The sequence below is a fragment of the Embiotoca jacksoni genome, unplaced genomic scaffold (assembly GCF_022577435.1).
Source record: "Embiotoca jacksoni isolate LCO1_2020_lvr unplaced genomic scaffold, fEmbJac1.0.p SCAF_46, whole genome shotgun sequence".
NCBI classification, from domain to species: domain Eukaryota; kingdom Metazoa; phylum Chordata; class Actinopteri; family Embiotocidae; genus Embiotoca; species Embiotoca jacksoni.
This window is the reverse complement of record NW_027185399.1, coordinates 2,268,529-2,291,735: the sequence shown is the minus strand read 5'-3', so window position 1 is coordinate 2,291,735 and position 23,207 is coordinate 2,268,529. Positions and strand designations below refer to the sequence as shown.

At 39.8% G+C, this 23,207-nt stretch overlaps 2 protein-coding genes across 2 annotated transcripts; both read right to left on the bottom strand.

Annotated features, from left to right (window-relative positions):
* Window positions 1-238: 238 nt before the first annotated feature.
* On the bottom strand, window positions 239-9,611 carry LOC138210452 (butyrophilin subfamily 1 member A1-like). The gene is made up of 6 exons (XM_069169622.1): window positions 9,437-9,611; window positions 7,264-7,587; window positions 5,837-5,875; window positions 4,971-5,261; window positions 2,464-2,582; window positions 239-1,487 (listed from the first exon to the last, which is right to left on the bottom strand). The coding sequence occupies exons 1-5, from the start codon at window positions 9,498-9,500 to the stop codon at window positions 2,503-2,505; spliced, it is 798 nt and encodes a 265-aa protein (XP_069025723.1). The 5' UTR covers window positions 9,501-9,611; the 3' UTR covers window positions 239-1,487; window positions 2,464-2,502.
* A 4,837-nt stretch (window positions 9,612-14,448) lies between these two features.
* LOC138210444 (butyrophilin-like protein 10) lies at window positions 14,449-21,468 on the bottom strand. Its single transcript, XM_069169608.1, has 5 exons — window positions 21,155-21,468; window positions 18,872-19,201; window positions 17,465-17,752; window positions 16,850-16,951; window positions 14,449-16,629 (listed from the first exon to the last, which is right to left on the bottom strand). The coding sequence occupies exons 1-5, from the start codon at window positions 21,279-21,281 to the stop codon at window positions 16,532-16,534; spliced, it is 945 nt and encodes a 314-aa protein (XP_069025709.1). The 5' UTR covers window positions 21,282-21,468; the 3' UTR covers window positions 14,449-16,531.
* Window positions 21,469-23,207: the final 1,739 nt, after the last annotated feature.

The window sequence follows — 23,207 nt, the reverse complement described above, 5'->3', positions numbered from 1 at the left end:
AAAAAGAAGCCTGAAGAAGAAAAGACATGAATGAAGGTTTATCCGGATAAAACGACACTAATTAAACAGGAAACAGTGGGAAGAAGTCCTGTTTTAAATCCAGAATATCTGAAACACTCAAAATGTTTCTGCTCCTTCAAAAGTCTTTTATAAAAAAAAAATCTGATCAATCCAGAAAAATCATTTCTGGTTCTCTTATCAAAGACACAACAAACATAAAAACAGTCACAACAGGCAGTTTTATGTTATATTTATTTATTAGTGGAGAAATGAAGCACCATCTAAAATGAGATGATAAACTACAGGTTCATCATTTGACAACATAAATTCTCGTATCAGTCACCAACAATGTGTGACTGTACTGACAGAAAACAACAATATGATGAAAAAAATACAAATAACAAAAGTCACAAAAGCTATTTTAAAGTTTAGCTTCAAAAACATTCACATTCATGTGAAGGACAGCAGGCTTCAGGTCAATGTTGAACTCAGTTACAGTAATGTGATAAAGGATTACAGATCAAAGTGAACTATTTGAACATCATAGATCATCTCTAGAAATATTAAATGATTATATCGTATATTGTGTGCACGATTAAATTGGGTTTAAGCAGGTCTCAGAAATGCTGCTTTGATTTGAACTTTAAAACAAAACAAACGGACCTTTAATTCTTCCTGATACTCAGAATTGAACATCTTGTTCATATTATTTTAACCTCAACATGGTCCAGATATGAATCTTGAATCAGGTGTTAAATGATCAGTCAGGAGTTTTCTGGTCATAATTATTGGTCTGTTTTTGTTCCCACTGTCCACCAAGCATGTGTCCTCCTCGTTTGGTTGTTCACGTCCTTCTGTGTTGCTTCTTTGTCTTTAATTGTCCTGATTTCCAATCAAATTATTTTATTTTCACTCCATGTTATTGTCAAATTAACTTTATTTAAAAAGCTCCAAATTGTAAATTGATGTAATTTGTCTCAAAGAGCTCTGAAGGTGATTTTAATTCTTTCATTTATCCAGGAAGTAAAATGCAGAAGATAGTTTGATGTTACAGCATAAAAAGATGCAGTAGACATGCAGCAGTAGAAGACCCAGAAAACACAACTGGGTTTTTAATTTGATCAACATAAAGAAACATTTAATCCTTCAAGATCCCAAACTTTAGAGATACGTGGTTTTAACTGGACAGGAAGGAGATAAAACAAAAAACCTGTAAATCCTTTAATGTAACTAAAGCTGCCGGACAAAAGGAGTAAACAACAACAACAACAACAACAACATCAGCCTCTGAACTGTGGTGGAGGGTGGAGAAGGATAAAAGCTGCATTAATAGGAAATATTCAAATAAAGTCAAAGAAGGAATTTGTACAAAATTACACAAACAGACAAACACACATTCAGACAATCTGCTTCAAACGTCACACCGACGTCAGACATTCTGCTGACCGTCCTGGAGAAGTTGTTTCATCTTTTATCTTATCGTCGACCTGCAAAACAGAAAACAGAGTTACATCAGCAAAGATCCAGTTTATCTTCATCCTGTTCTGACTGTAAAATGTTTATTAAATTATCCAAGATGCTGCAGTACAAAAACGTCCAACCTAAAATCCTGAAACAGTGTTGAGTTAATGAGTTTTTCAGATGTGACGCTGAACACTGCTGAGTTTAACAGGACGAGTGAACGTCCCCTCAGACGGGAGATGTTACATCATTTTAAAAGGCATGTCCTAAACATTTATTAACAAAAATAAAACAAGATTTTTTTTTTTCAAATGCAGCTTTGTGATGCAAAACCAAAAAAAACAACACGTCTGGACATTTGTTGTTGTTTATTAAAATTGTAAACAAAGTTCGTTGTTTAGTTTTTTGACTGATTTAAAACAAATATAAAGTATATAATGATAGTAAAGAGCAGTAAAACTTCAGCATCATCATCATGTGTCAGAATATAATTAGAGTGTTTGAATTCTTATCATTGAAAAGGATTTGATACGTTTTAGTTTTTCATATTGATCAAAAAATTAATTCCAACAGACCATTTGGGTTTTCTGTCATGTCAATCATCTGGATGCTTCCTGTTGGGTCAGCTCTCCAGTGGTTTGGATAAACGGGGTTTGTGTTTGTGTTTGTGATGAAGCTGAAAGCCGGCAGCAGCAGAAACAACTGATTTAGCAGGAAAACTTCACTCAAAGTTTTCCAGCACTGATTCAATATCAGCTAAAAGAGGAACCAAATGTAAAACATGTCAAATGACATTCTGCTACGATGCAGAATAATTTACAGCTTCGATTAATTTACGTCACAAAATGTAAATTTATACGGAACGACTGCTGCTGATAGTTTGAACAGCGGAGGAGACGGACGAGAACTGGACCGACGTCTCTGTGGACTTTCAGATGGAAACACTGACAGGACTATCGTCTGCACATTAAACACATGCCGACACACATTATTTCTACTTACCTGGTGGTTGATTTTTGCGGTGACTTTGATAAACAACAACTAAAGTAGGACAAGTAGGACAAGTCCAACAATAAGTCCAACAATATGTCCTCCAGCAGCTGTACTCATCCCATTGCTCGCTGAAACACAAGACGGTGACGTTACTCTCAGGATGTAACAGCAGAACATTTATTACATTTAAAACATTTAAAGTTGTGCTTCTTTAAAAAAGTCATTCAGTGTAAACAGGAACATTTATTATAACAACTTTAACTGTTTTTAACAGTTTAATAGCGTCTGAAAATCTAAAATTCTCCTAAATACTAGAAGAACACATTAAAATACACAGAAACATGGTTGGAATAAACTGCATACACATCATTAATCTTAATGTGTTCATATTCATATTACTGTTTGGACAAACTGTACTTTGATGCTTTAAAAGTAGTTTTTTTAAAGTGAATGAATAAACAATGAGGTTGTTTCCAGGTGAAACCAGCAGGGGGCGTCTCAGCAGCTTCAGTGACTTTGTTCTCAAACAGGAAGTGTTTGATATGAACAGGAAGCCTTGAAGTTCCTCCGTTGGATTAATAATCACCAGCTGCTATTATTGTATTAATGTAGAGTTATAATACTGTCCTGCTTTTTATCTTCACTTTAATTTATAATCCAGAACAAAAACTAAAGTGTCCTCATTGTTTCTGATGTGATTCATGTGTTTGCTGCTGCAGTTATTAAACCGCTTCGTCTCCATCTCATCGATTAATTTACAGAAAATAAGAACTTCAGTGAACCTCTGAATATTTGTGGTTCAACACGGATCAATAATTTATTTATTAATTTCACTTGTATCTTAAAAACATGTGATTGTGATGATTTAGTTCCTAAATGTGTTTTCATGAGTCTCCTCCAGATCAGATAGTTAACCAACATCTTGTGTAGTGAGTGTGTAGTGAGTGTGTGTGTGTGTGTGTAGTTAACTAACATCTTGTGTGTGGACACACACACACACACACACACACACACACACACACACACACACACACACACACACACACACACACACACACACACACACACACACACACACACACACACACACACACACACACACACACACACACACCCCTGTACAGTTTCAGTCTGGTGTTTCGAACATCTCACATTCCTCTGGTTTGATTTCCGGCCTGCAGGATTTATTGACGTCGGAGGAGAATATTTATAATATTTATGACCAGACGAGGACGATCTGAGTTCAGTCAGCTGTTTACTTTTCTACTTTCACTCCAACAGTCACCACTCGGCTGAACTCTGCTTTCAGACGGCGTTTAACTCCCGAGTCAGCAGAAAACACGCTCACAGACGGGTTTGTTATCTGAGGCCGGCGCTGCAGACGTCAGGTGGAGAAAACAAAGAGATTTTAGGCTCCAGTTTTCAGTAAATAGTGAAACTCTCATGGTGTTAAATTACGTCTCCGCTCTGAGACATATTTCAAAACTTTCACTTTCAGTCTGTGAATCCAACAAAGAACGTTTCTGTTCTCAGGATTAAACTGATGATTGTAAATCTTTTCTGTGTAAATTAAACCTCCATTTAATTCATTTTTTATTCCTCCTACATTCTTGTGTTTTTTTTGGCTTTATATTTTTTATTGTTTATTTTTTACTGCTTATTTCTTTGAACTTTTAAAGTCTATCCGGCTGTTTTAACTCTGATGATGTGCTGAACTTTGTTCGACCTCTGTTGTGTTTAAATGTGAATAAATCTGAGATGATGTGAAGTGGAGCAGTGGAAGGAGGACAAATGCTCCCAATCAGTTATTTAAGGACTCTTTCCAGTAAATAGTGAAACCCTGAGGACACGTCGGACGTCACGTCTCAACCAGCTCAGTTTGTGTCCTCAGACTCACGAGCAAGCAGCAGGAAGGTAACGATCGGAGAGGGACTGTGGATCGTGTGCAGCTCATACAGCTGCTGGGACTGATCACAGCTGGAAACACTCATGTTTCATATCACAGATAATTATGAAGGAGCTGGATTCAGACTGAACTCACTTCATTCTGGGCTCAGTTCCTGTCAATTCACCTGCTGGAGTGTTTTATCAGAGTTTAGTGAGTCACACACCTCAGATGACATCAGATGACCTCAATGACCTCAGATGACCTCAGATGACCTCAATGACCTCACATGACCTCAATGACCTCAGATGACCTCACATGACCTCAGATGACCTCAATGACCTCAGATGACCTCAGATGACCTCAGATGACCTCAATGACCTCAGATGACCTCAATGACCTCAGATGACCTCAGATGACTTCAATGACCTCAGATGACCTCAGATGACCTCAGATGACCTCAGATAACCTCAATGACCTCAGATGACCTCAATGACCTCAGATGACCTCAGATGGCCTCAGATGACCTCAATGACCTCAGATGACCTCACATATCTTTCAGACTGAGTTTCTGATTTACACATAAACACATAAAAAATCTCAATTATTTAAAGATTAAAAAATTACTTACGATTTAAATGCACATAGATCTTATTAGAAATCTGATGGTCGATCTTCTCCTGTGTAGAAACACAGGTGTACCTGTCGGACTTGGTCACATAAATCTGGAGAATAACGTTGAAGCTGTTTTCTTTCTCTTTGTTTTTTGTGACCTTTGGTTCTTCAGCAGGAAGGATGTTTCCAGCTCCGTCCCTCCACTCGACTACCGGTTCTGGAGAAGCTCCTTCAACTTCACACTCCAGCAGAGCCCAGTCGTTATTTGTTGCATTAATTATTGTGACAGATGGTTTTGGAGATGCACCTGAGAACACAGAATAAACAACAGATTAAAATCATTTTCCATATTCAGTGTTTTACAAAGTGTTAAAAGAAAAGAAAAGCACAGTACTGTGGAGCTTAATTTCACCTCCCAGCATTGTTTGACAGAACTTAATGTTTGAATAACATTTTAAACTGTATTTCTGACTCATTTAAATATGTTTATATAATGCAGTATTTTATGAATGTAAAGAGGAAGTTGCTGTTTTAGCAGCCAGATCACATTGATCACTAAAAGTTCAATTATATACAGGAAAATACAGAATGAATTAAATAGATGTTTGCAGCTTCTTCAATATTACTGCATTAATATCGTCACAGGTGGTTTAAATAAAGTTTATGGAATCAACCAGAAGTCACTAATGTACCTTAATTACAGGTTAGATTACTTCCTTTGTAATAATGATGGTGAACTTTTTACATTATTCAAAGTGCAACAACTCGAAGAGATGTTGACGTAAAAATGTCGTCACTTATCAGGGATGAGTGACGTCACATCCAGGTAGAGATGTGGTGATCAGAGATATCAGATATCTGATACTCAAATTCAGGACTCACCTGGGATTTTCTCCGATGTTCTGTCTTTTAAGATTTTCTCTAAAAGGGGAAATAAAACACATGTTAGACATGTTTCAGTGACATCAACTTGGCAGTCAGGTAAAACTGAGAAAAAAGAAAACTCGGTAATATTTATTACAAATATTATTTATGATCTAAAACTGCGAGAGGAAACCACAGTTTTAGATTTTATAAACGTCCTGGCGCATTTACAGACGAGGCTGGTTTCTATCCGTCCTGGATGGGTTGAAATCAGAGTTGGAAAACACGTCCGGGTGGATCAACATCAATCTGATGGCTCACATTATACAGGTAGGCAGGCAGGTGAAGGACCAGCATGCACCTGGGGAGGTCGAAGCTTTTAACCAATGAGGCAGCAGAAGTCACAAAATATAAACTCTGTTCAACAAAAAAGAAAAACTTTGTTTGCAGAGTGGATTTCTTTTATCGTCCTTCATTCCCATGATGCATCAGTGGTCTTCTCATTTTTTAGTTCGATTTAGATTTGTGATAAATAGTCACTATAACCTCCAGCTCACTGATCTAAAGGTGATGAACCCACTCAGAAGTAACTCTAAAGCTCACTGAATAACACTTCAAATTTCATTTGTTTCATTGGGACTCAAACTAAAGTGTAAAATAAATAATTTGAGGTTTTACAGGTTTGTTTTTTCTTAACCAGGAGCAGCAGCTGACGTGTTGCAACCAGGAAATAATCCAACACGCATCCTCCTGTAAAAACGGTCACATGATCACTTTCTGTTCCTGTGGATTCAAATAATGAGATATAACCTGTTAAATAGTGAGTTTTAGAGGAGCTGTTATCTTTGGTCAGAGCCTGTTTATCTTTTTCTCCAGCGTTCACAGTCTTGGTGCTAAATCAAGCTAAACTAAGTTAAACCAGGCTAAGATAAGCTGAGCTGCAGGTTTTGAGAGCCCTCAGACGGCCTCATGGACAGACACAGTGGTCACATGCTCATCAGTTTAAACACAGTGAGTCTTCCTCAGCGTTGTGCAGCTCTGCAGCGGTCACGTCATCTCGTCTCCGTCTTTCTCTGCATGTCCTCCCTACTGCCGAGGAGAGAGCACACGAGCCATGAAAGCCTCTGCGGCTCCGCGACGGTTCACACCGACATAAACAAGACTTCAGCCTCTGCCAGGAAACAAACTATAAGAAAGGCTCATTATCGCGGCACATCCACTAACATGAGGCCTCACTTTTTACTGTGAAACTGAAAACACTTCCACATCAACAGATGGAGAGCGGAGCCTCGAATTTAATCTGAGATTAGATGAAACACTTCTCCATCTGAAGACCTCGTCCACGCTCGGTGTTTTTATTCTGACTTGAGTCCATCTGGGACTCTTGAACCAGCCGCGTCTGTAAATAAGCAGGCGTCTCAGAACGGTTTCATGGAGGAACTCACGGATGGTCAGCTCGATGTGGGCTCGTCTTGATGACGGATCTTTTGGAAAATCACAGTTGTAATTTCCACTGTCCCCCGGCTGTGTCTTTGTGATAACTATGGAGGCGTTACCGAACACCAGTTGGTCTTCAAAATGAAAGACTCGACCTTTGAACTCTGAACGGCCGTTATTGTAATGGTCTCCCTTATTATAGAAGAACACCTCCTTCTTCTTATCCTCTTGCTTCCTCCAGTCAAAGAGGTTGTCGATGATGCTCTCAGGGAAGGAACACATTAAAATGGCATCATCGTCCTCTTTCACGATCAACCTGGTGACATCTGACCCTGAAAAACCAAAAACATGCATCAGTCAGTGTGTTCGATCTGTCGGGGAACACGACTCACATCTCCTCTGAAACACCAGCGTATCATTGTGTGCTGCACAAAACAACATGAAAATATGTTAAATCAAAATATGAAAGTAAATATGGAAAGATACAAAAAGACCAGTGAATAAAAATGTGTCTTTAGCCTCCTCCTCTTCTTCCTCCTCCTCTTCCTCCTCCTCTTCCTCCGAACACCTTTCAGTCTAATGAAATACAGTCGAACCAACACGTCTCTAAAACGGTTTGAATAAAGAAAAACTGAACATTATAACCTTTATGAAAGAGGATTTAATTCAGAAATGTTCAGTGATGTCATCGTTGGTTTTTCTAATGAATGAGGGATTATTTTCAGATGGACCTCCAGAAAACTAATAAGAAGGAGTGACTTCAGCTAACAACACTGAGATAACTGCTGTGGTCTCCTTGTGGTCAGAAAAACACAATGAATGCAGGTGTGACATTCCAGCTCAGCAGCAGTAAAGAGGCCAAATGAAGGAATCTTTTTAGACAGCTGACAGCTCTTCACATTTATCACATAATCTCACTCTTCATCCAGATAAGTGTCACCACACAAACAGGTATTTCTGCTTCATCAGAAAATAAAATAAAAAGCGATTTGAGTGTGGGAGGCAGACGAAGAGGAAACGAGCTGAAACGTGTCGTTCTCTGCTTCTGCAAATGATAACAAAAACCAGGATGTGTTACTGCAGCTCAGGTTACATGGAAATACTGGGGATTAGTTCATTTTAATTCAATTTGTTTGACATTTCTTTTGTTTGTGTGTGTGTGGGGGGGGGGGGGGGGGGGCTCTGCATTCAAAACTTGACTTCAGTAAAAGTCTGCAGCTACTAGAAGTATGAAAAGTAAATGTACACACTGTGAATTGTGCAGTTAACACTCCCTGTCAGTGTTTTACTGTTTTATATGATGTTTAATATTACCGCTGCATTCATGTGCATTTTATTGATGTATTATTTAAGATTGTGCTGATTTTAAACTGATTTAAAAAGCTCAGAAATACACCTTTTTTTGTGGTGATTTCAAGAGGTTTTAAAAATGTTTATTTCGCCTAAAATGTAACTGAATATTTCCAACTCATAAAGAAACATTTAATCCTTCAGTTTATCAGAAAAATTATAATTTAAAATCAATAAATTCATAGTTCCATGTTTTTTACAGGTCAGGAAAGAGGATGAAAAACTGTAATCTTAAAGCTGTCAGACAAATATAGGCAAGTAAAGAAAACAGAAGATTTACCTCTGAGATTTAGTGGAGAAAAAGAATAGAGTTGCATAAAAATGAAAATACTCAATTAAAGTACAAATGCCACAAATTTGTACTCGAGTAAAAATACTTTCCACCACTGCGGACATCATGTCATTCTTTATGAGAAATATAATTTACGATGTTCTTTAGTTTATACATCACCAGCTGATTTAAAGGTTTCATTTAACGGGAGCACAAATTCGATATTTAATCGGAAATGAAATGTAGATTCTCGGAAATAAATGTGCGTCAAGAGGAAGCAGTGCACTTCCGGCCCACGTCGAAACTTAAAAACACCTCCAAATGATGCAACACATCCAATTAATGAGTATTATAGGACTGTAAATAACCAGGAGGATGATTTCACTGAATGACGTCACCTTAATCTGCGTTACCTTTATGTTAAAATGCAGTTGGAGGCTGATGGGACAGTCGCACGCGCTGCTGTTGTCTCCTCGTTAATCTAACAGCTGATCACTTTGAACAATTAAACACAAGCAAAACTGCAGATGATGATGAGACGACAGAAATCTTTCTCTCACCGGTTCCGTCTCCAAACGTGTTTGCAGTCAGCAGGAAGAGAGAGATGAGCAGAACGAGCTCCATGTCTGTGGAAGAGACCCGACGGTTCTCTAAAGGAAGTGCAGGAGGCCACTCCTCTGGAGTGGATCCGCTTCCTCCTGAGATCCTGCAGAACAACAGCGCCACGACCAGCTGCACGACCCGTGCATTGTACTCCGGGAAACCCCAAACAGTTGAGCAGAGTGGAGACTGTTAGCAGTGACGTCACAGAGGACAGGAAAGGGACACCTGCTGGTATCTTTAGGTACTGCAGGGCGATCACAACCCGATCTGTTACAACAGGTAGAATTTTACAGGTTGACATATACTATATTTTAATACAGCCGAATTCCCACTAAAGCTGTTCTCATTTACATATTGTTCTGTTTTTGTTGTCAGACAACAGGATGAACATGAAATAGCGGCTAAAACGCGGCTCATTACGATTACACGTTAACCAGCCGTCACTTCCCAGCTATTTCCGGGCTGCTGCTCTGCTCAGTTAAAACTACGACTTTTATACCCGCAACGTTGTCTGACAAAAACACCACTCACATATTTGAAAGACGACAGCTGTGAGGTGATTTCGGCTGTATTTACATGAACAATGATCTCTTAGAGAGAAAGTTAGAAGCGACGGAAGATGTTTAGTTTTCCTCTCAGTGAAAAGCCTCCCTTCCTCACAGAGAAGAGATGAACAGATCTCTGCTGATGGATCTGTATCTGGCACAAAGCAGTGATTTGGAGGAATTACGGGTGTTTGGCTTGGTTTCTTTCTCCGGGACTTCTGGGATAAATACGGTCGAAAGATTAAAGACATTTCTTTTCTTTCGTTGCATATAATTAATTTGACAATTCAGAAAAACGTGTTTATAATGTCCCAATCTGGACACAGTGAAACCTAAAAACAATCAGTCATTAAAGGATCTGAATAACCTGATCCAACAGGAAGTCAAACCTCTCTGTTGAGTTAGTGAAGTGAGTCCACATCATTTCTTGACTTGCATCAATAACACATCTGCTTACTTGGCATTTTATTTTCATTCTCTTAAGGGAAGTACTCATAGGGACCTAAAATCCTGAAACACAGACATTCAACAGAACCTTTCCATGTTAACAAAGCAATCAGGAAATGAAACAACAGATCACGTTAGAAAATGCATTTTCACTGCCAGCTCGGCGGTCTGGAGGGAAAATATGACTTGCAGCCTTTTTCTATACAGTCGATGCTTGCAGCCCAAAAGGGTAACTTCCTGGGAGTGAGCGTTGGGATGAATTATGAAGTGCAGTTAGATGTGGGGATCTCAGCTGAGGTTAGACATTTAAAACTAACAGTTATACTTCTTCTAACTTTTCAAAAACATTGAGGTTAAAGGTCAAGGTCCCTGTCACCTCCCAGTGACCTGCTTGTGAACGGGATCTCAGGAACGCCGAGGAAATTCACCAAAATCTGCCTCAAACGTTCATTTGGAGCGAAGGACGACCTGATCGGGATTTGGAGGTCAAAGGTCGCCGTGACCTCACAAAACACATCAGTGGCCACGACACTTGGTATTTTATGGTAACTATGACGACATTTCCCACCAAATATCCAACAGGACAAAATGAAGACATTTTATATTGAAAACAACTTGACTGTAACATCATCATGTTCTCCAAATGATTTTCTGTCCACTATTCATCATAACTGAGGAGCAGAAGGGAGATTATGAGCATATTTTACATTCATGACAGAAACGTAGTCAGTAACACTCCTCCTGGGTCTCCTTCTACAAATGGTGGTGATTGTGAAGATCTTCTGTGACGTCCATGTTTTACAACTGACGGCTTGTTGGCAGCAACGTCTCTGAGTTTGGACAGATATACATGTTAAGGACAACATGAGTGGTTGGAGGAAGCAGACAAGGGAGAGCTGCTAATTCTGGTTGGACACCTGATTTATTGATCAATGATTTACAACAACAAAACTGATGTACAGTTGGAGAAAGAAAGAAAAGACATTTGAATATAAATAGACATTTTGAAAGAGTAAATTCCTGATTGTTTCTCTTCAGTTTCTGATATTAGAGGAGCAACGTTCCTCATCATCATCATAAAACATCAAGTGGTTCATGAATGGTTGATAGAAGGTTTTAAAAAGCTTACCAGATTAAATGTCTTCTTTCATCAGAGTTTTTAATGAATAACAGAGTTCCACTTTGAACACTCTGCAGATGACCTGAAGAACGGAGGACCATATCTACTGTAACATTCACGGTGTCATTTTAAATCTATTTACCATGATTTTCATCATTACTGTTCATCTTTTGGACAAAAACAGGGTTTTCCTAAAAAGTGGTCATCTTTCAAAAGGGAAGACACATTCTTGGGAAAAGTGCTTTTCATACGACAATCTTGAAATACTTCATTGAACATCATGTTTATTAAAGAACACCATGTTTTTCACTTTTACATGTGAATAGTTTTTCATGAACCTGAACATCCTCAGTTCACTTTAAGTTCTCACACATTCACAGAGCTGCCAACCTGCTCGATATCTCTACAACATTCAGATGTGACCAGATTCAACTATTTGATGATCAATCTTTTCTCCATTCTGCCCACTGATTCAATACTTCACGTCAATGACGATCCAGTTGGATCTTTGGGGGTTTTTAAGACCCAAAAACAGCTCAACATGTACTTTCTAGAAATGAACATTCTTCAGCAGCAAACTGCAGCAGTCTGATTTCAAACAGGACATTTTCTTTGCCAGTGTTTTGACTGTGCAGCAGTTTGGCTGCGACTCCCTCATCATGAATGATCCGCCCCTGCTCCCAGTGATATGAAACTGTCTGAGAGACAGCCCCAAAGGCTTGAAGACATTGAACCCTTTAGCAAAACTAGGATTCAAACATGGACATATATTCTAAACAAGTCAAAGACATTTCAAACCAAGACAACCGGCTTGTTGTGATGGAGGAATGAGCTCCCCAATGACATCAGGACAGCAGGAAGTCTGAACATCTTCCACCGGAAACTAAAAACACACCTCTTCACACTTTAACCTTGAACAGGAGAAACAAGCATCACTTTAGGACCTTCAAATGGGCCTTACTTATAGCACTGGGAAGTTTGTCTTTCTTGGAGACATTTGTCCTTTCTTGATTGTTGTTGTTCCGGGTTTGTACCCTCATGGTTGAAATGCACTTCTTGATAAAAGCGTCAGCTGAATGCTGATTAGCTCCAACGATGCTAATCGGCTAGCAGCTCCAACAGGCCTTCCATGTACTTCCTGTAGAACTTGTTCTTTAGAGAACATCTAATTAATGTTCTTACCGTGTTCATATCCAGCGTTTATTCCGTCACAGCGAGCAGCCGGATGAAGACCAACAGGAGAATTACCCTCCGAAACATGATGACGTTGTTGTTGACCAGAGTTGATCAATAAGGACCAATAGAAGAAACTAAACAGACAACTAATTCCTCCTGAATCAAAGACTCACTGTTATCAGTCGAAGCTCCGCAGATTCTCAGCGACTGGTTGAAACCGCTTGATTGAATGAGATTGAATGAAGTGAAACGATCAACAACATGTTCTCTGGGTTTGTGCGTCCACTTCCGGAAGCTGTCGCACGTGTTCGACGCCTACGTCGTTACCACGGCAACCTATACAGTCGCACTCCGTCCTACAGTCCAACAGTCCGCGAACGCATCGCCGTCCAAACATGTCTCCATCACATCGTCTCTATTGTCGTCAAGTCTGTAGATTTGTTCCGTCTGTTGGTTTTTCAAATGACGCCGTGCGGTGTAACGGCAACACTCAGAGCTGTCGGACATGAAGCAGTCCTTTTCCTGCCTCCTCTTTCCATCCGGGTTCCTGAACTCCCCTCCGTGCTCGTCCTTGCTCTCATCCAGGTGAGTCTCCCTTCAGGTGATCCTTTTATAGCACGAAGCAGCGACGAGCCGCAGCTTTCCTCTGAACGTCGGTTATCCGTTCTGCTAAATCAATTCAAACCTCTTTCTCTCCGAGTCCTCTGCTGCATTCACGTGTAAACTTCAACACGGTTTGGTGCACTGCTGCCCTCTGCCGGTGACGAGCTGCCCAACGTGGGGCCCGCGGGCCCGCTTTGGCCCACCCTGTCTTTGTTTTGGCCCTCCACCACATTTAATAACCTCGCCCTTATTCTCCCAAACTGAAGCACATGTATTCTTTAGGTTTTTGACCATTTCTGCTGAACAATAAAATAACGAGGAACCAGATGAATTCGTTTGATTCTAATTATTCTGATATTTGATTGTAATTCCACATAACGTCAACATGTATTTTTGACCTGAAGCCCTCCATCCAGATTCGTTTGGCCCTTCATAGGAAAGCATTTGGGTACCTCTGCTCTTGTCAGTGACGAGCTTCCTGCGTCTGTGAGGGTCTCCACCTCCTTCTACGCCTCCATCAAGAAGAAAACAGTGCTGAAGGTGGAGGTGATGCTGGAGTTTGAGGAAGGATGTTTGGTAGTTCAGCAGTTTGAAGGTACATTACACTGCAGACTCAAACACAGAGATTCATAAACTATCAATATATGAGGTACTGTTGGAGATTAGAGGAAATATAATAAATATAAGTCGGGTAAAAGAAGCTCCTTCTTCACCAGATACATGAATAAAATGTTATTAATTTACGCATTAATATAATTATACATTATTTATTTTTTTCATTCAAGTTCTTGTGTTAATGTATTTTGATGTTTAATCATCAACACAGATTGTGTGACCTGAAAAGTCAAACTGCACTCAAAATTTAAACGTTAAAAGTACTTTGAATTACGCGTTAATATTAATTTACTTTTTAAATTACATTCTTTGTGTCTAAAATATGCTAAATTTAGTTTATCTGAGCATCTTCAGAGAGTTTTGAAATAAACTTTTCAAGCATCCAAAAGCAGTTTGGATGCTGTTAACTTCACTTCAGTTCAGTTTAGTCTCTGTTGGACAAACATCCACAAGTCACATAAAAGGAGCTTTTAGTTTTTATTCAACAGTTCAGATGCAGCATGTTTTTACATCTCACGCAATATAGTTTTGATGTTTCTTTATACAACAGCAGATCAATTACTTTGTTCCCTTTAGGTGTGTTCACTAAGTGAATTATTGCTGCGATGTAGGAATCACTATAATTTGATGTACGTCCTTCCATATAAATGAAAATGAAAAGGTTCAAAAGGACGTAAAGTCGCGTCCACACAAGTGTGAAAATTGAACTCGAGCAGCTGAACTCACGAGCTAAAAAATTCACTTTCCTTTTGGTCTGAACACGATTTTACAGTTTGAAAGATACAATCTGAAAAATAACTATTTATTCTTACAAAAACAGGGTTTTCCTAAAAAATGGTCATCTTTCAAAAGGGAAGACACATCCTCGGAAAAGTGCTTTTCATACGACAATCTTTAAATACTTCATTGAACATAATGTTTATAAAAGACCATGTCTGTGAAAAATAAAAAAAAAAAAAACACAAAATATTAAGTCTGCGGCCTTCTTCCCAAAACAACTGTCTAAACATGATGTAAGAAATGTAATTAGTGTCATAACATCCCCAAAAAAACATTCAAAAAGATGCTACAAGGAAACATAAATAGCAGACGCTACTTTAAAAATATCTGTCAGCTTTCATACGTGAAGTTTTTCATGAAATGATCAGCGGTGCTTCATCTGAACATCTTCAGTACACTTTCAGTTCTCACACACATTCACACACATTCACACACATGACGACCGAGCTGGCAACCTGCTCAACCATCTGAACCGGCCATTAACAATATCACATGTAGAGAGCAACATGAAAAATAAAAGACAACATTTTCAAAACAAATGAAATCCAACACAATTATAATTACATATTAAAACTGCAAGCAGTGATAACGGGCCCTCGCACTCCCGCGCACCGCCTCCCCGAAACCGTCTCCACGAGGTGCAGCGCGCCAGGGACCGGTGTCCCCGCTTAAAGTTGCTATTTTCGTCTCGTTTCCTGTCTCCAGCAGGGGACGCTGGCGATCCGTTTGGCCACGCCCACTCGCAAAACACATCAGATGTATCGTCTCACCACGCCGGATGTATGCTACACGTTTCGTGAGGTTTCAAGCATCCTTTGTCCTTAAACATCAACTTCCTGTGTCACGGCGAGACATCAAACTTTGCCGCATCGTCGCGGCGACGCCCATTGACAAAGTCGAACGAATGTCTCAATATATCATCAACTACATGTTTAGGTTATTGTGACCCGACTTTACGTTCATGTGATCAACCAGCTCGACGTAGAATGTGAAAGTATGAAAAGTGTCATTTCCAGTTGGCCAACAGGGGGCGCTATGACTATGAGCGAATATTACTCCACAGGGGTCTTCAGGGCGGGGCTGTTATCATACCTGTGATGTTTGGAGAAGGTCGGTCCATGTACATAAGATTTAAAGCAACTCGTAGTTTCATGGCGAGACGCTCAAAATGGCCGCCACGCTACGGGCACACACATCGACGAAAACAAATTATTTTGTTCACTTTTAATCCCAAACATGTTTTCTATCCATAGAAACTAAATTCAAGTCGGTCGGACAAAATCCCTCGGAGGAGTTCAACAAAGTACAACGTGTCAGAATCGCCCAAAATGGCGACTAAATTCAAAATGGTGGACTTCCTGTCGAGGTGACGTAATGGTGCAATGTAACTTTTTTGTGCGTCTGGGTGTGATACACGTGTCCACCGGATTTGGTGAATTTAGGTAAATGTGGCCGCCGGGGCATCTCTTTAGGGGGCGCTGTCGAGTCATTTGGCCCCGCCCCCTCGCGACTCCACTAGAATAAGACATTTTTCACCGGGAGACAAATGTTTATCCACTTTCATGAGTTTTTGAATATGATAAAACCTCCAAAAAGGAAAATCACTTTAAAAAAAACACCAGCACCTCATTTCATAAGCTGCCTCTAAACTTTTAGTTTTTCTGAAGGCACGTTGGTAACAGATCTTTCTACGAGCTGATTGGCTGCTGAAAGAGGTGACGTGAGACGGGACATTTGGCAGTTTGACCTCATTTTACATCTTTGGTTCACTTACTTCCAGCTTCAATATTGTTTCTATCCTCTGTACCCGGTTGTTTGAGTGGCAGGGCCGGTTCATTGTTTCTATTTTCATACCGACGAGAACCTGCGAAGAAGAAGATGAAATTATATAAATATTCCCCTCAAACATAATTTATTACGCTCCCATAAACATCTTTATTTTGCATCATCCTTTAAACGTCAGTCACCTCTGAAACCTCATGAATCTGTTAAACAGATGACTGAACCTCAGAGTTTGGTGGTCAAAGGTGAAAGTTCAAGGTAATAAATAATTAATAAATATACAATTCATCCTTTAAACTTACGTTTCTTGATGCGTCGTCTGATGGACGCTGCAGCAAAACATAGAGCTTGAACTGCAGCAAGACTTACAACTCCAGAAAACCAGAAACCGATCGATGCACCGACTGTAACAAAACATAAAAGGTCAGTAACAAATAAGAAAACACCTCTACATAAGAGAGGGAGTTCCCAATAACAAGAAGCAAGTCAATACCTGAAATTAAAAAGAAAATTACAGATATTGAAGCTCTTTTATTTAAGAGTCTTATCAGTCCACTGGGTGGGTTTTATTTATGGCTGTGCAATGGCCTAATAGGTACCAGTCCGATTAAGCTTTTTTTTTCTTTTTTTTTTCGACTTAATAAATAATACAGACTTAATAAAATATATGTCTGGAAACACTGGAATAAGTTGTCAGGACTGATAAACACTTCAGATGTAGAGATCAGAGCATCAAAGTCAGAGTTCAGCATAATATACTGAGACGTCCTGATGGAGAAATATAAAGTTACAGAAAAGGAAAATACTCGAGTCCATGGAGCTGGAATTTACTCAGATGACGTCATTCTAGTTTGATTTCTGTAAATTAATGACACGCAAACAATGAAGAATGAAAACAGGAAGAGGAGGAAGCTCACCTTGTTGATCAGGAACAATGACGTATGTCTCAGCAGATATCTGGTGGTTGATCTCCTCCTGTGTAGCTACACATTGATAGTAGTCGGTCTTCTTCACAGTAGTTTGGAGGATGATGTCGTAGCTGCCTCCTCTTTCTGTGACCTGTGGTTCTGCAGCAGGAACCGTGTTTCCAGAACGGTTCTTCAACTGGACTTTAGGTTCTGGAGAAGCTCCTCGAACTGAACACTGAACCAGAACTCCATCATCTGTTTCACCAAGTATTGTGATGGAGGGTTTTGAAGCTGCACCTGTAAACACAGAACAAAAAAATCGGTGACTATAAAATCAGAACATAATTAAATATAAAACATGTCATCAGTTTGATTCGGACTCATTTTAAATCAGTTTGAAGTCTAAATTCAGTCACTGATCACAGCAGCAAACACTGTTTCTGACTCCATCACAACATGAGCACATTTACACTGAACACGTTCAGACAACACTTCAACTAACATCACATTCTTCTGATACCAAATAAAAGGAAAAATAATAATAAAGAAATAAAACTCCTTGAAATGAAACGATGTGAAATTTGTTGCGTCGACAATATTTTTCTATGAAACACTGAAGTCGTATAAAAACAGGTTGTAAAATATGAAACGTGGCTCTTTAACAGTCGGAGCTCCTCTTGTGTTGTGAAGCTGAATTCTGTCAGAGACAAAACACTCAGCGGCCACTTTATTAGGAACACCTGCACCGTTAACATCTAATAACATAATAATGAATCATGTTTCAATCAGCAGTCGCTCCTCACTCATCATCTGGTTTGTTGGTTTCAGCTGCTAGAATAAATAGTTGAAGAGGAGGCGGAGCTTAAACCTGCAGTATCTGATAAAGTAAACAAACATCGGTCATTAACAAACAACAAGTTGTATTTTTTAATAATATTATAACAGTAGTAGGAGGTTTTGTTTGGTGCTTTGAGAGCTCTTTAAACAGTTTCCAGTGTTTGTGTTGTTGTAATGCAGCTCTGTGACCAGCAGGTGGCGCACACATCAAATCAGACTGACATCAGAACTGAAGCACAAACTGAATTCATTGTTCCTCTCATCTCTAAACATGAATGACGTGAAGTCTCAGAGACTCAGAACAAACCAGAGTTGAAGTGAAACACACCGACTTCATGTTCAGTCTGAGAACACGTTCAATCTGCTTTTACACAGAATTCTACTTTATCAGTCAGATCAGGAGAAATCAACGGAGAATCTTGATTGATGATGTCACTGATTTCTACATCTGCACTGTGTGTGCTACAACTGGTTCATATTCAGAAAACACCTTCAAAGTCAGAGTTCAGCAGCGGTTCATCCTCATCTGACCTCGGCTGTTCCCACTTTTTAAGATGCTTTCAAAGATATTGTACTCACCAACAAGGAGCTTCACGGTGAATATTTGTCCTTCTGGCTGAAGACGTGGAAAAGAACAGGTGTAGTCTCCGCTGTCTGCAGTCGTTGTGTGTCGGATAACGATGGAGGCGTTGCTGTTCTTCAGCTGGTTTGGAAAATAAAAGACTCGTCCTCTGAACTGCTCATCTTGACCTGAACGTCTGTTGGTGGAGTCGATTCCTGTATTGTAGAAGAAAACCTCCTTCTGACCATCTTTATTCCAGATGAAGAGCTTTCGTACAATGTTCTCCTTGTTGGTGGGAGAACAGGGTAAGATGGCTTCACTCCCCTCTGGGACAACAACGAGGACATCTGGACCAGAAACATGAAGCATATTATCATGAGTGCAGCACCTGTTTAAAATAACCTGTTTGCAGGATGTTTGCTGCCTGGTGGTGCTGGTGTGTAGTACCTTCTTACCACCAGCAGGTGGAGACAACACATTGTAGTGCAAGAAATATGCTTTTAAAAGGTTTTCTTTTTCTTGTATAATAAAAACACAGAAATACCTTCATAAAGCAGCACTTCAGTTTGAGACATCAGAGGACAGACAGGAAACTAATGGTTTCATATTTAACAACGTGCTGTATGTTTCTAAAGCTTCTTATTTCATCCATTGGTTCATATCCTCTTCTGAAAAGTAACTAAAGCTGTTAGATAAGTGCAGTGAATAAGTCATTTTATTTGTTTTGTTTTTTGTGTGTAACCCACGATAGTTTTAACAGCAACTAAAGGGTTAACTCCAACCTGTAATACTGCCGTTCACCAGAGAGGCGCTCTCGTGCACGTCAGGAGATCAATCTTCAGAAGACATATGAGCTGCAACACTGAAGAATCTCATTTGGTGGATTTTTGCTCACTGCTTTTGAGGAGCTTTATTTATTTGACTCTTTAACCAGACCGACTCCGAAGGGAAAAGTTTTCTGTGCGTGTTAATAATTATAATAAATTTCAGTTCAGTTCCTTGTTTTAAACTGCAAACATTTTCCGTGTTTCATTCACTCCCAGAGCGACCTAAAGACAGTCCTAAACTTAACACAGGGAATATCATGTGTTACATGTGTATATAGTCTGTGGGTGAATTTATTAATTGCTCTTATTTTCTTTTCTAAAATAATTATTTGTTATCTATCTTATTTCTTATATCTTATATGTATTTGTAATATTTTTCATATTGTGCGAACTTTTTGGTTTTCTTGGCTGCTGTGAAGACCCAATTTCCCCACTGAGGGATTAATAAAGTCAAATCTGTCTGTCTATTAAAATAGAAATAGAAAGAGAAAGAAGCTTCACATGAAACCAGCCTCCTCGTTAAATCCGGTTAAATCCAGTAAATAAAGTGACAGCTGTTAAACATCTGTACAAGACAACACAATCCCTGATTTAAAGATGTCAGAATAATAACTGATGGCGTCTCCTTTTGCAGGAATGATTGGTACCAAGAGATCTAGAAAGGAGGATGCAGCCTGATTATTAAGGGTTTATAGGTTAGGAGCAGAATTATAAAATATTGTTCTCCATTTTATATGAAACCAGTGCTGAGAAACTAAAACTGAGAAAACATATATTGCCACCTCCTGTGAGTATTTTGAATCAGCTGGGTCTTTTCAGAGAGAAATCCTGACTAATAGGAGCTCCAGAAGTTTAACCAGGGAGGAATGAATGCATGAAATAAAGCCTCCACATCGCAGAGACAAAATGTTCCTGATTTTATTCTCCTGATTTTATTTGATCCGTTTACTCACCAAGACATCGATGTAGAAATATTCCAGTACAAGTAAAAGTACTGCGAAATTCTACTTCAGAAAAAGTACAGAAGTACCATCAGTGAAAAGAAGAGTTCAAGTATTGAAGTAGAAGTACTGGTTTGGTCCCTGATTTATTATCCGTCATCAATATATGATTAATAGTGACCAGTCAGTGTGTGAGCAGCATATTACTGTTGTACCTGCTGCAGGAGGAACTATTATCTTGTTCATCCAGTTTCATGTTTCTGGACTTTTCCTCGAACCTTTGATAAACTAGTCGTCAGAATGGGAGCCGACTAAACTGATGTTTAAGATGTCGGGTTGGAAAACACCGGTTTCATCTTCAGCTGTGTTGAATACTTTCGGTAAAAGTACATTAAAGTTGTATTTAGGTGAAGTACTTGAATTTCTTTCCACCACTGAGCTGATGAACTTTAAGTTTTGCCAGCAAGCTATTTTCTAATGTCTGTCCTCCAACGAGCTGCCGTCTGTGTCCTCCTGAGGATTAGTTCCTTACCGTGTCCAGATGTTCCTGCAGACAGATTCAGACAGAGAACCAGAGAAAGAAGACCCGCAGGAGACATCTTCATCACAGGAGACATCTTCATCACAGGAGACGTCTTCATCACAGGAGACGTCTTCATCACAGAGACATCTTCATCACAGGAGACATCTTCATCACAGAGACATCTTCATCACAGGAGACATCTTCATCACAGGAGACGTCTTCATCACAGAGACATCTTCATCACAGGAGACGTCTTCATCACAGGAGACGTCTTCATCACAGAGACATCTTCATCACAGGAGACATCTTCATCACAGAGACGTCTTCATCACAGGAGACATCTTCATCACAGAGACATCTTCATCACAGGAGACATCTTCATCACAGAGACGTCTTCATCACAGGAGACATCTTCATCACAGGAGACGTCTTCATCACAGAGACATCTTCATCACAGGAGACATCTTCATCACAGAGACATCTTCATCACAGGAGACGTCTTCATCACAGAGACATCTTCATCACAGAGACATCTTCATCACAGGAGACATCTTCATCACAGGAGACGTCTTCATCACAGGAGACATCTTCATCACAGAGACATCTTCATCACAGGAGACATCTTCATCACAGAGACATCTTCATCACAGGAGACATCTTCATCACAGGAGACATCTTCATCACAGAGACGTCTTCATCACAGGAGACATCTTCATCACAGGAGACATCTTCATCACAGAGACATCTTCATCACAGGAGACATCTTCATCACAGGAGACGTCTTCATCACAGGAGACATCTTCATCACAGAGACATCTTCATCACTCCGAGGACCGGATGAGTCCTCCACCGTGTATCTGTATAACCAAACAACGAGAAGACGGTTAACGGCTAAGCTACTACTAACTACAGTTAACGGAGGTTTCGGGTTAAATAAACAGAATAAAGTGACCACTCGTACAAACCAGTAAAGTCCAAGACTTTAACACGATAGTATGAAACACTAAAACTGGAACTTTAACTCTGATTATGGACTCAATAACACGGACAGACCGGAGGATTCATTCAAACGCAACAAGGAAGAGGAGCCTGACTCTCCAATGGGATCTGACCCACGTGATCTGACTCTCCAATGGGATCTGACCCACGTGATCTGACTCTCCAATGGGATCTGACCCACGTGATCTGACTCTCCAATGGGATCTGACTCTCCAATGGGATCTGACCCACGTGATCTGACTCTCCAATGGGATCTGACTCTCCAATGGGATCTGACCCACGTGATCTGACTCTCCAATGGGATCTGACCCACGTGATCTGACTCTCCAATGGGATCTGACTCTCCAATGGGATCTGACCCACGTGATCTGACTCTCCAATGCAAATTGTGGGGCAATAACTGCACTTTCATTTGTTGACACCGCTGCCAACAGCGATGACGTGCATAATGAGGGACACCAGCTGAGATAAGACGCATGCGCAAAGGTGTTGAAGGCCATTGGCCTATTTGTGACTAAGAGAAAATTATTACCAGTAAAATAAGCGTTTCTTTCACATAACTATCACTTTTATTTTATTTTTTTCAAAGGCTTTAAAACAAAAACCAGAAGTAAACTCTAAAATACCTCAAACTGCCGGTCCAACAAAGACCTTCAGGATGCAACGCAGCAATCCTTCCAGCAGGAAAACGGTGCAGCGTGATATTGGTGTCTCAGTGCTTTGGATGCCATCAATAAGTGTCCTCACCAGAGGTCCCAAGCTTTCCAACCATAACGCACCCGGCTCCACTGAAGCAACTGAAACCGACAACAAAAGGAATCACAAATCCACAAATGTTGGTTCCAAGGCCCACATTAACCAGGTAAGAAAAAACAACTCATTTTTCCACCTTGGAAACATCAACGGTAGGACCATCAATAAATCAGATGCTGCAGAGCTGATTCTGTATTTCAGGAGGGAATTCAAGGTCCTCCTCACACACAAAGATCTTAATGGACTTTAACTCTGTTTTATTAGATTCATGTGTTCGATCTCTTCATCTGCATTTTATTTTGATGTACTC

Bases quoted from the DNA above. Each gene is read 5' to 3' on its own strand.
- LOC138210444 (XM_069169608.1), bottom strand. From the start codon at position 21,281: ATGAAGACGTCTCCTGTGATGAAGACGTCTCCTGTGATGAAGATGTCT. The intron at 17,753-18,871 runs GTGAGTACAATA...CTGTGTTTACAG, and splicing joins CACCGTGAAGCTCCTTGTTG to GTGCAGCTTCAAAACCCTCC. The intron at 16,952-17,464 runs GTGAGCTTCCTC...GTTTTGTTACAG, and splicing joins CATTGTTCCTGATCAACAAG to TCGGTGCATCGATCGGTTTC.
- LOC138210452 (XM_069169622.1), bottom strand. From the start codon at position 9,500: ATGGAGCTCGTTCTGCTCATCTCTCTCTTCCTGCTGACTGCAAACACG. The intron at 5,262-5,836 runs GTGAGTCCTGAA...CTGTGTTCTCAG, and splicing joins AACATCGGAGAAAATCCCAG to GTGCATCTCCAAAACCATCT. The intron at 2,583-4,970 runs GTAAGTAATTTT...CTTGTGTTTCAG, and splicing joins GATCTATGTGCATTTAAATC to CGAGCAATGGGATGAGTACA.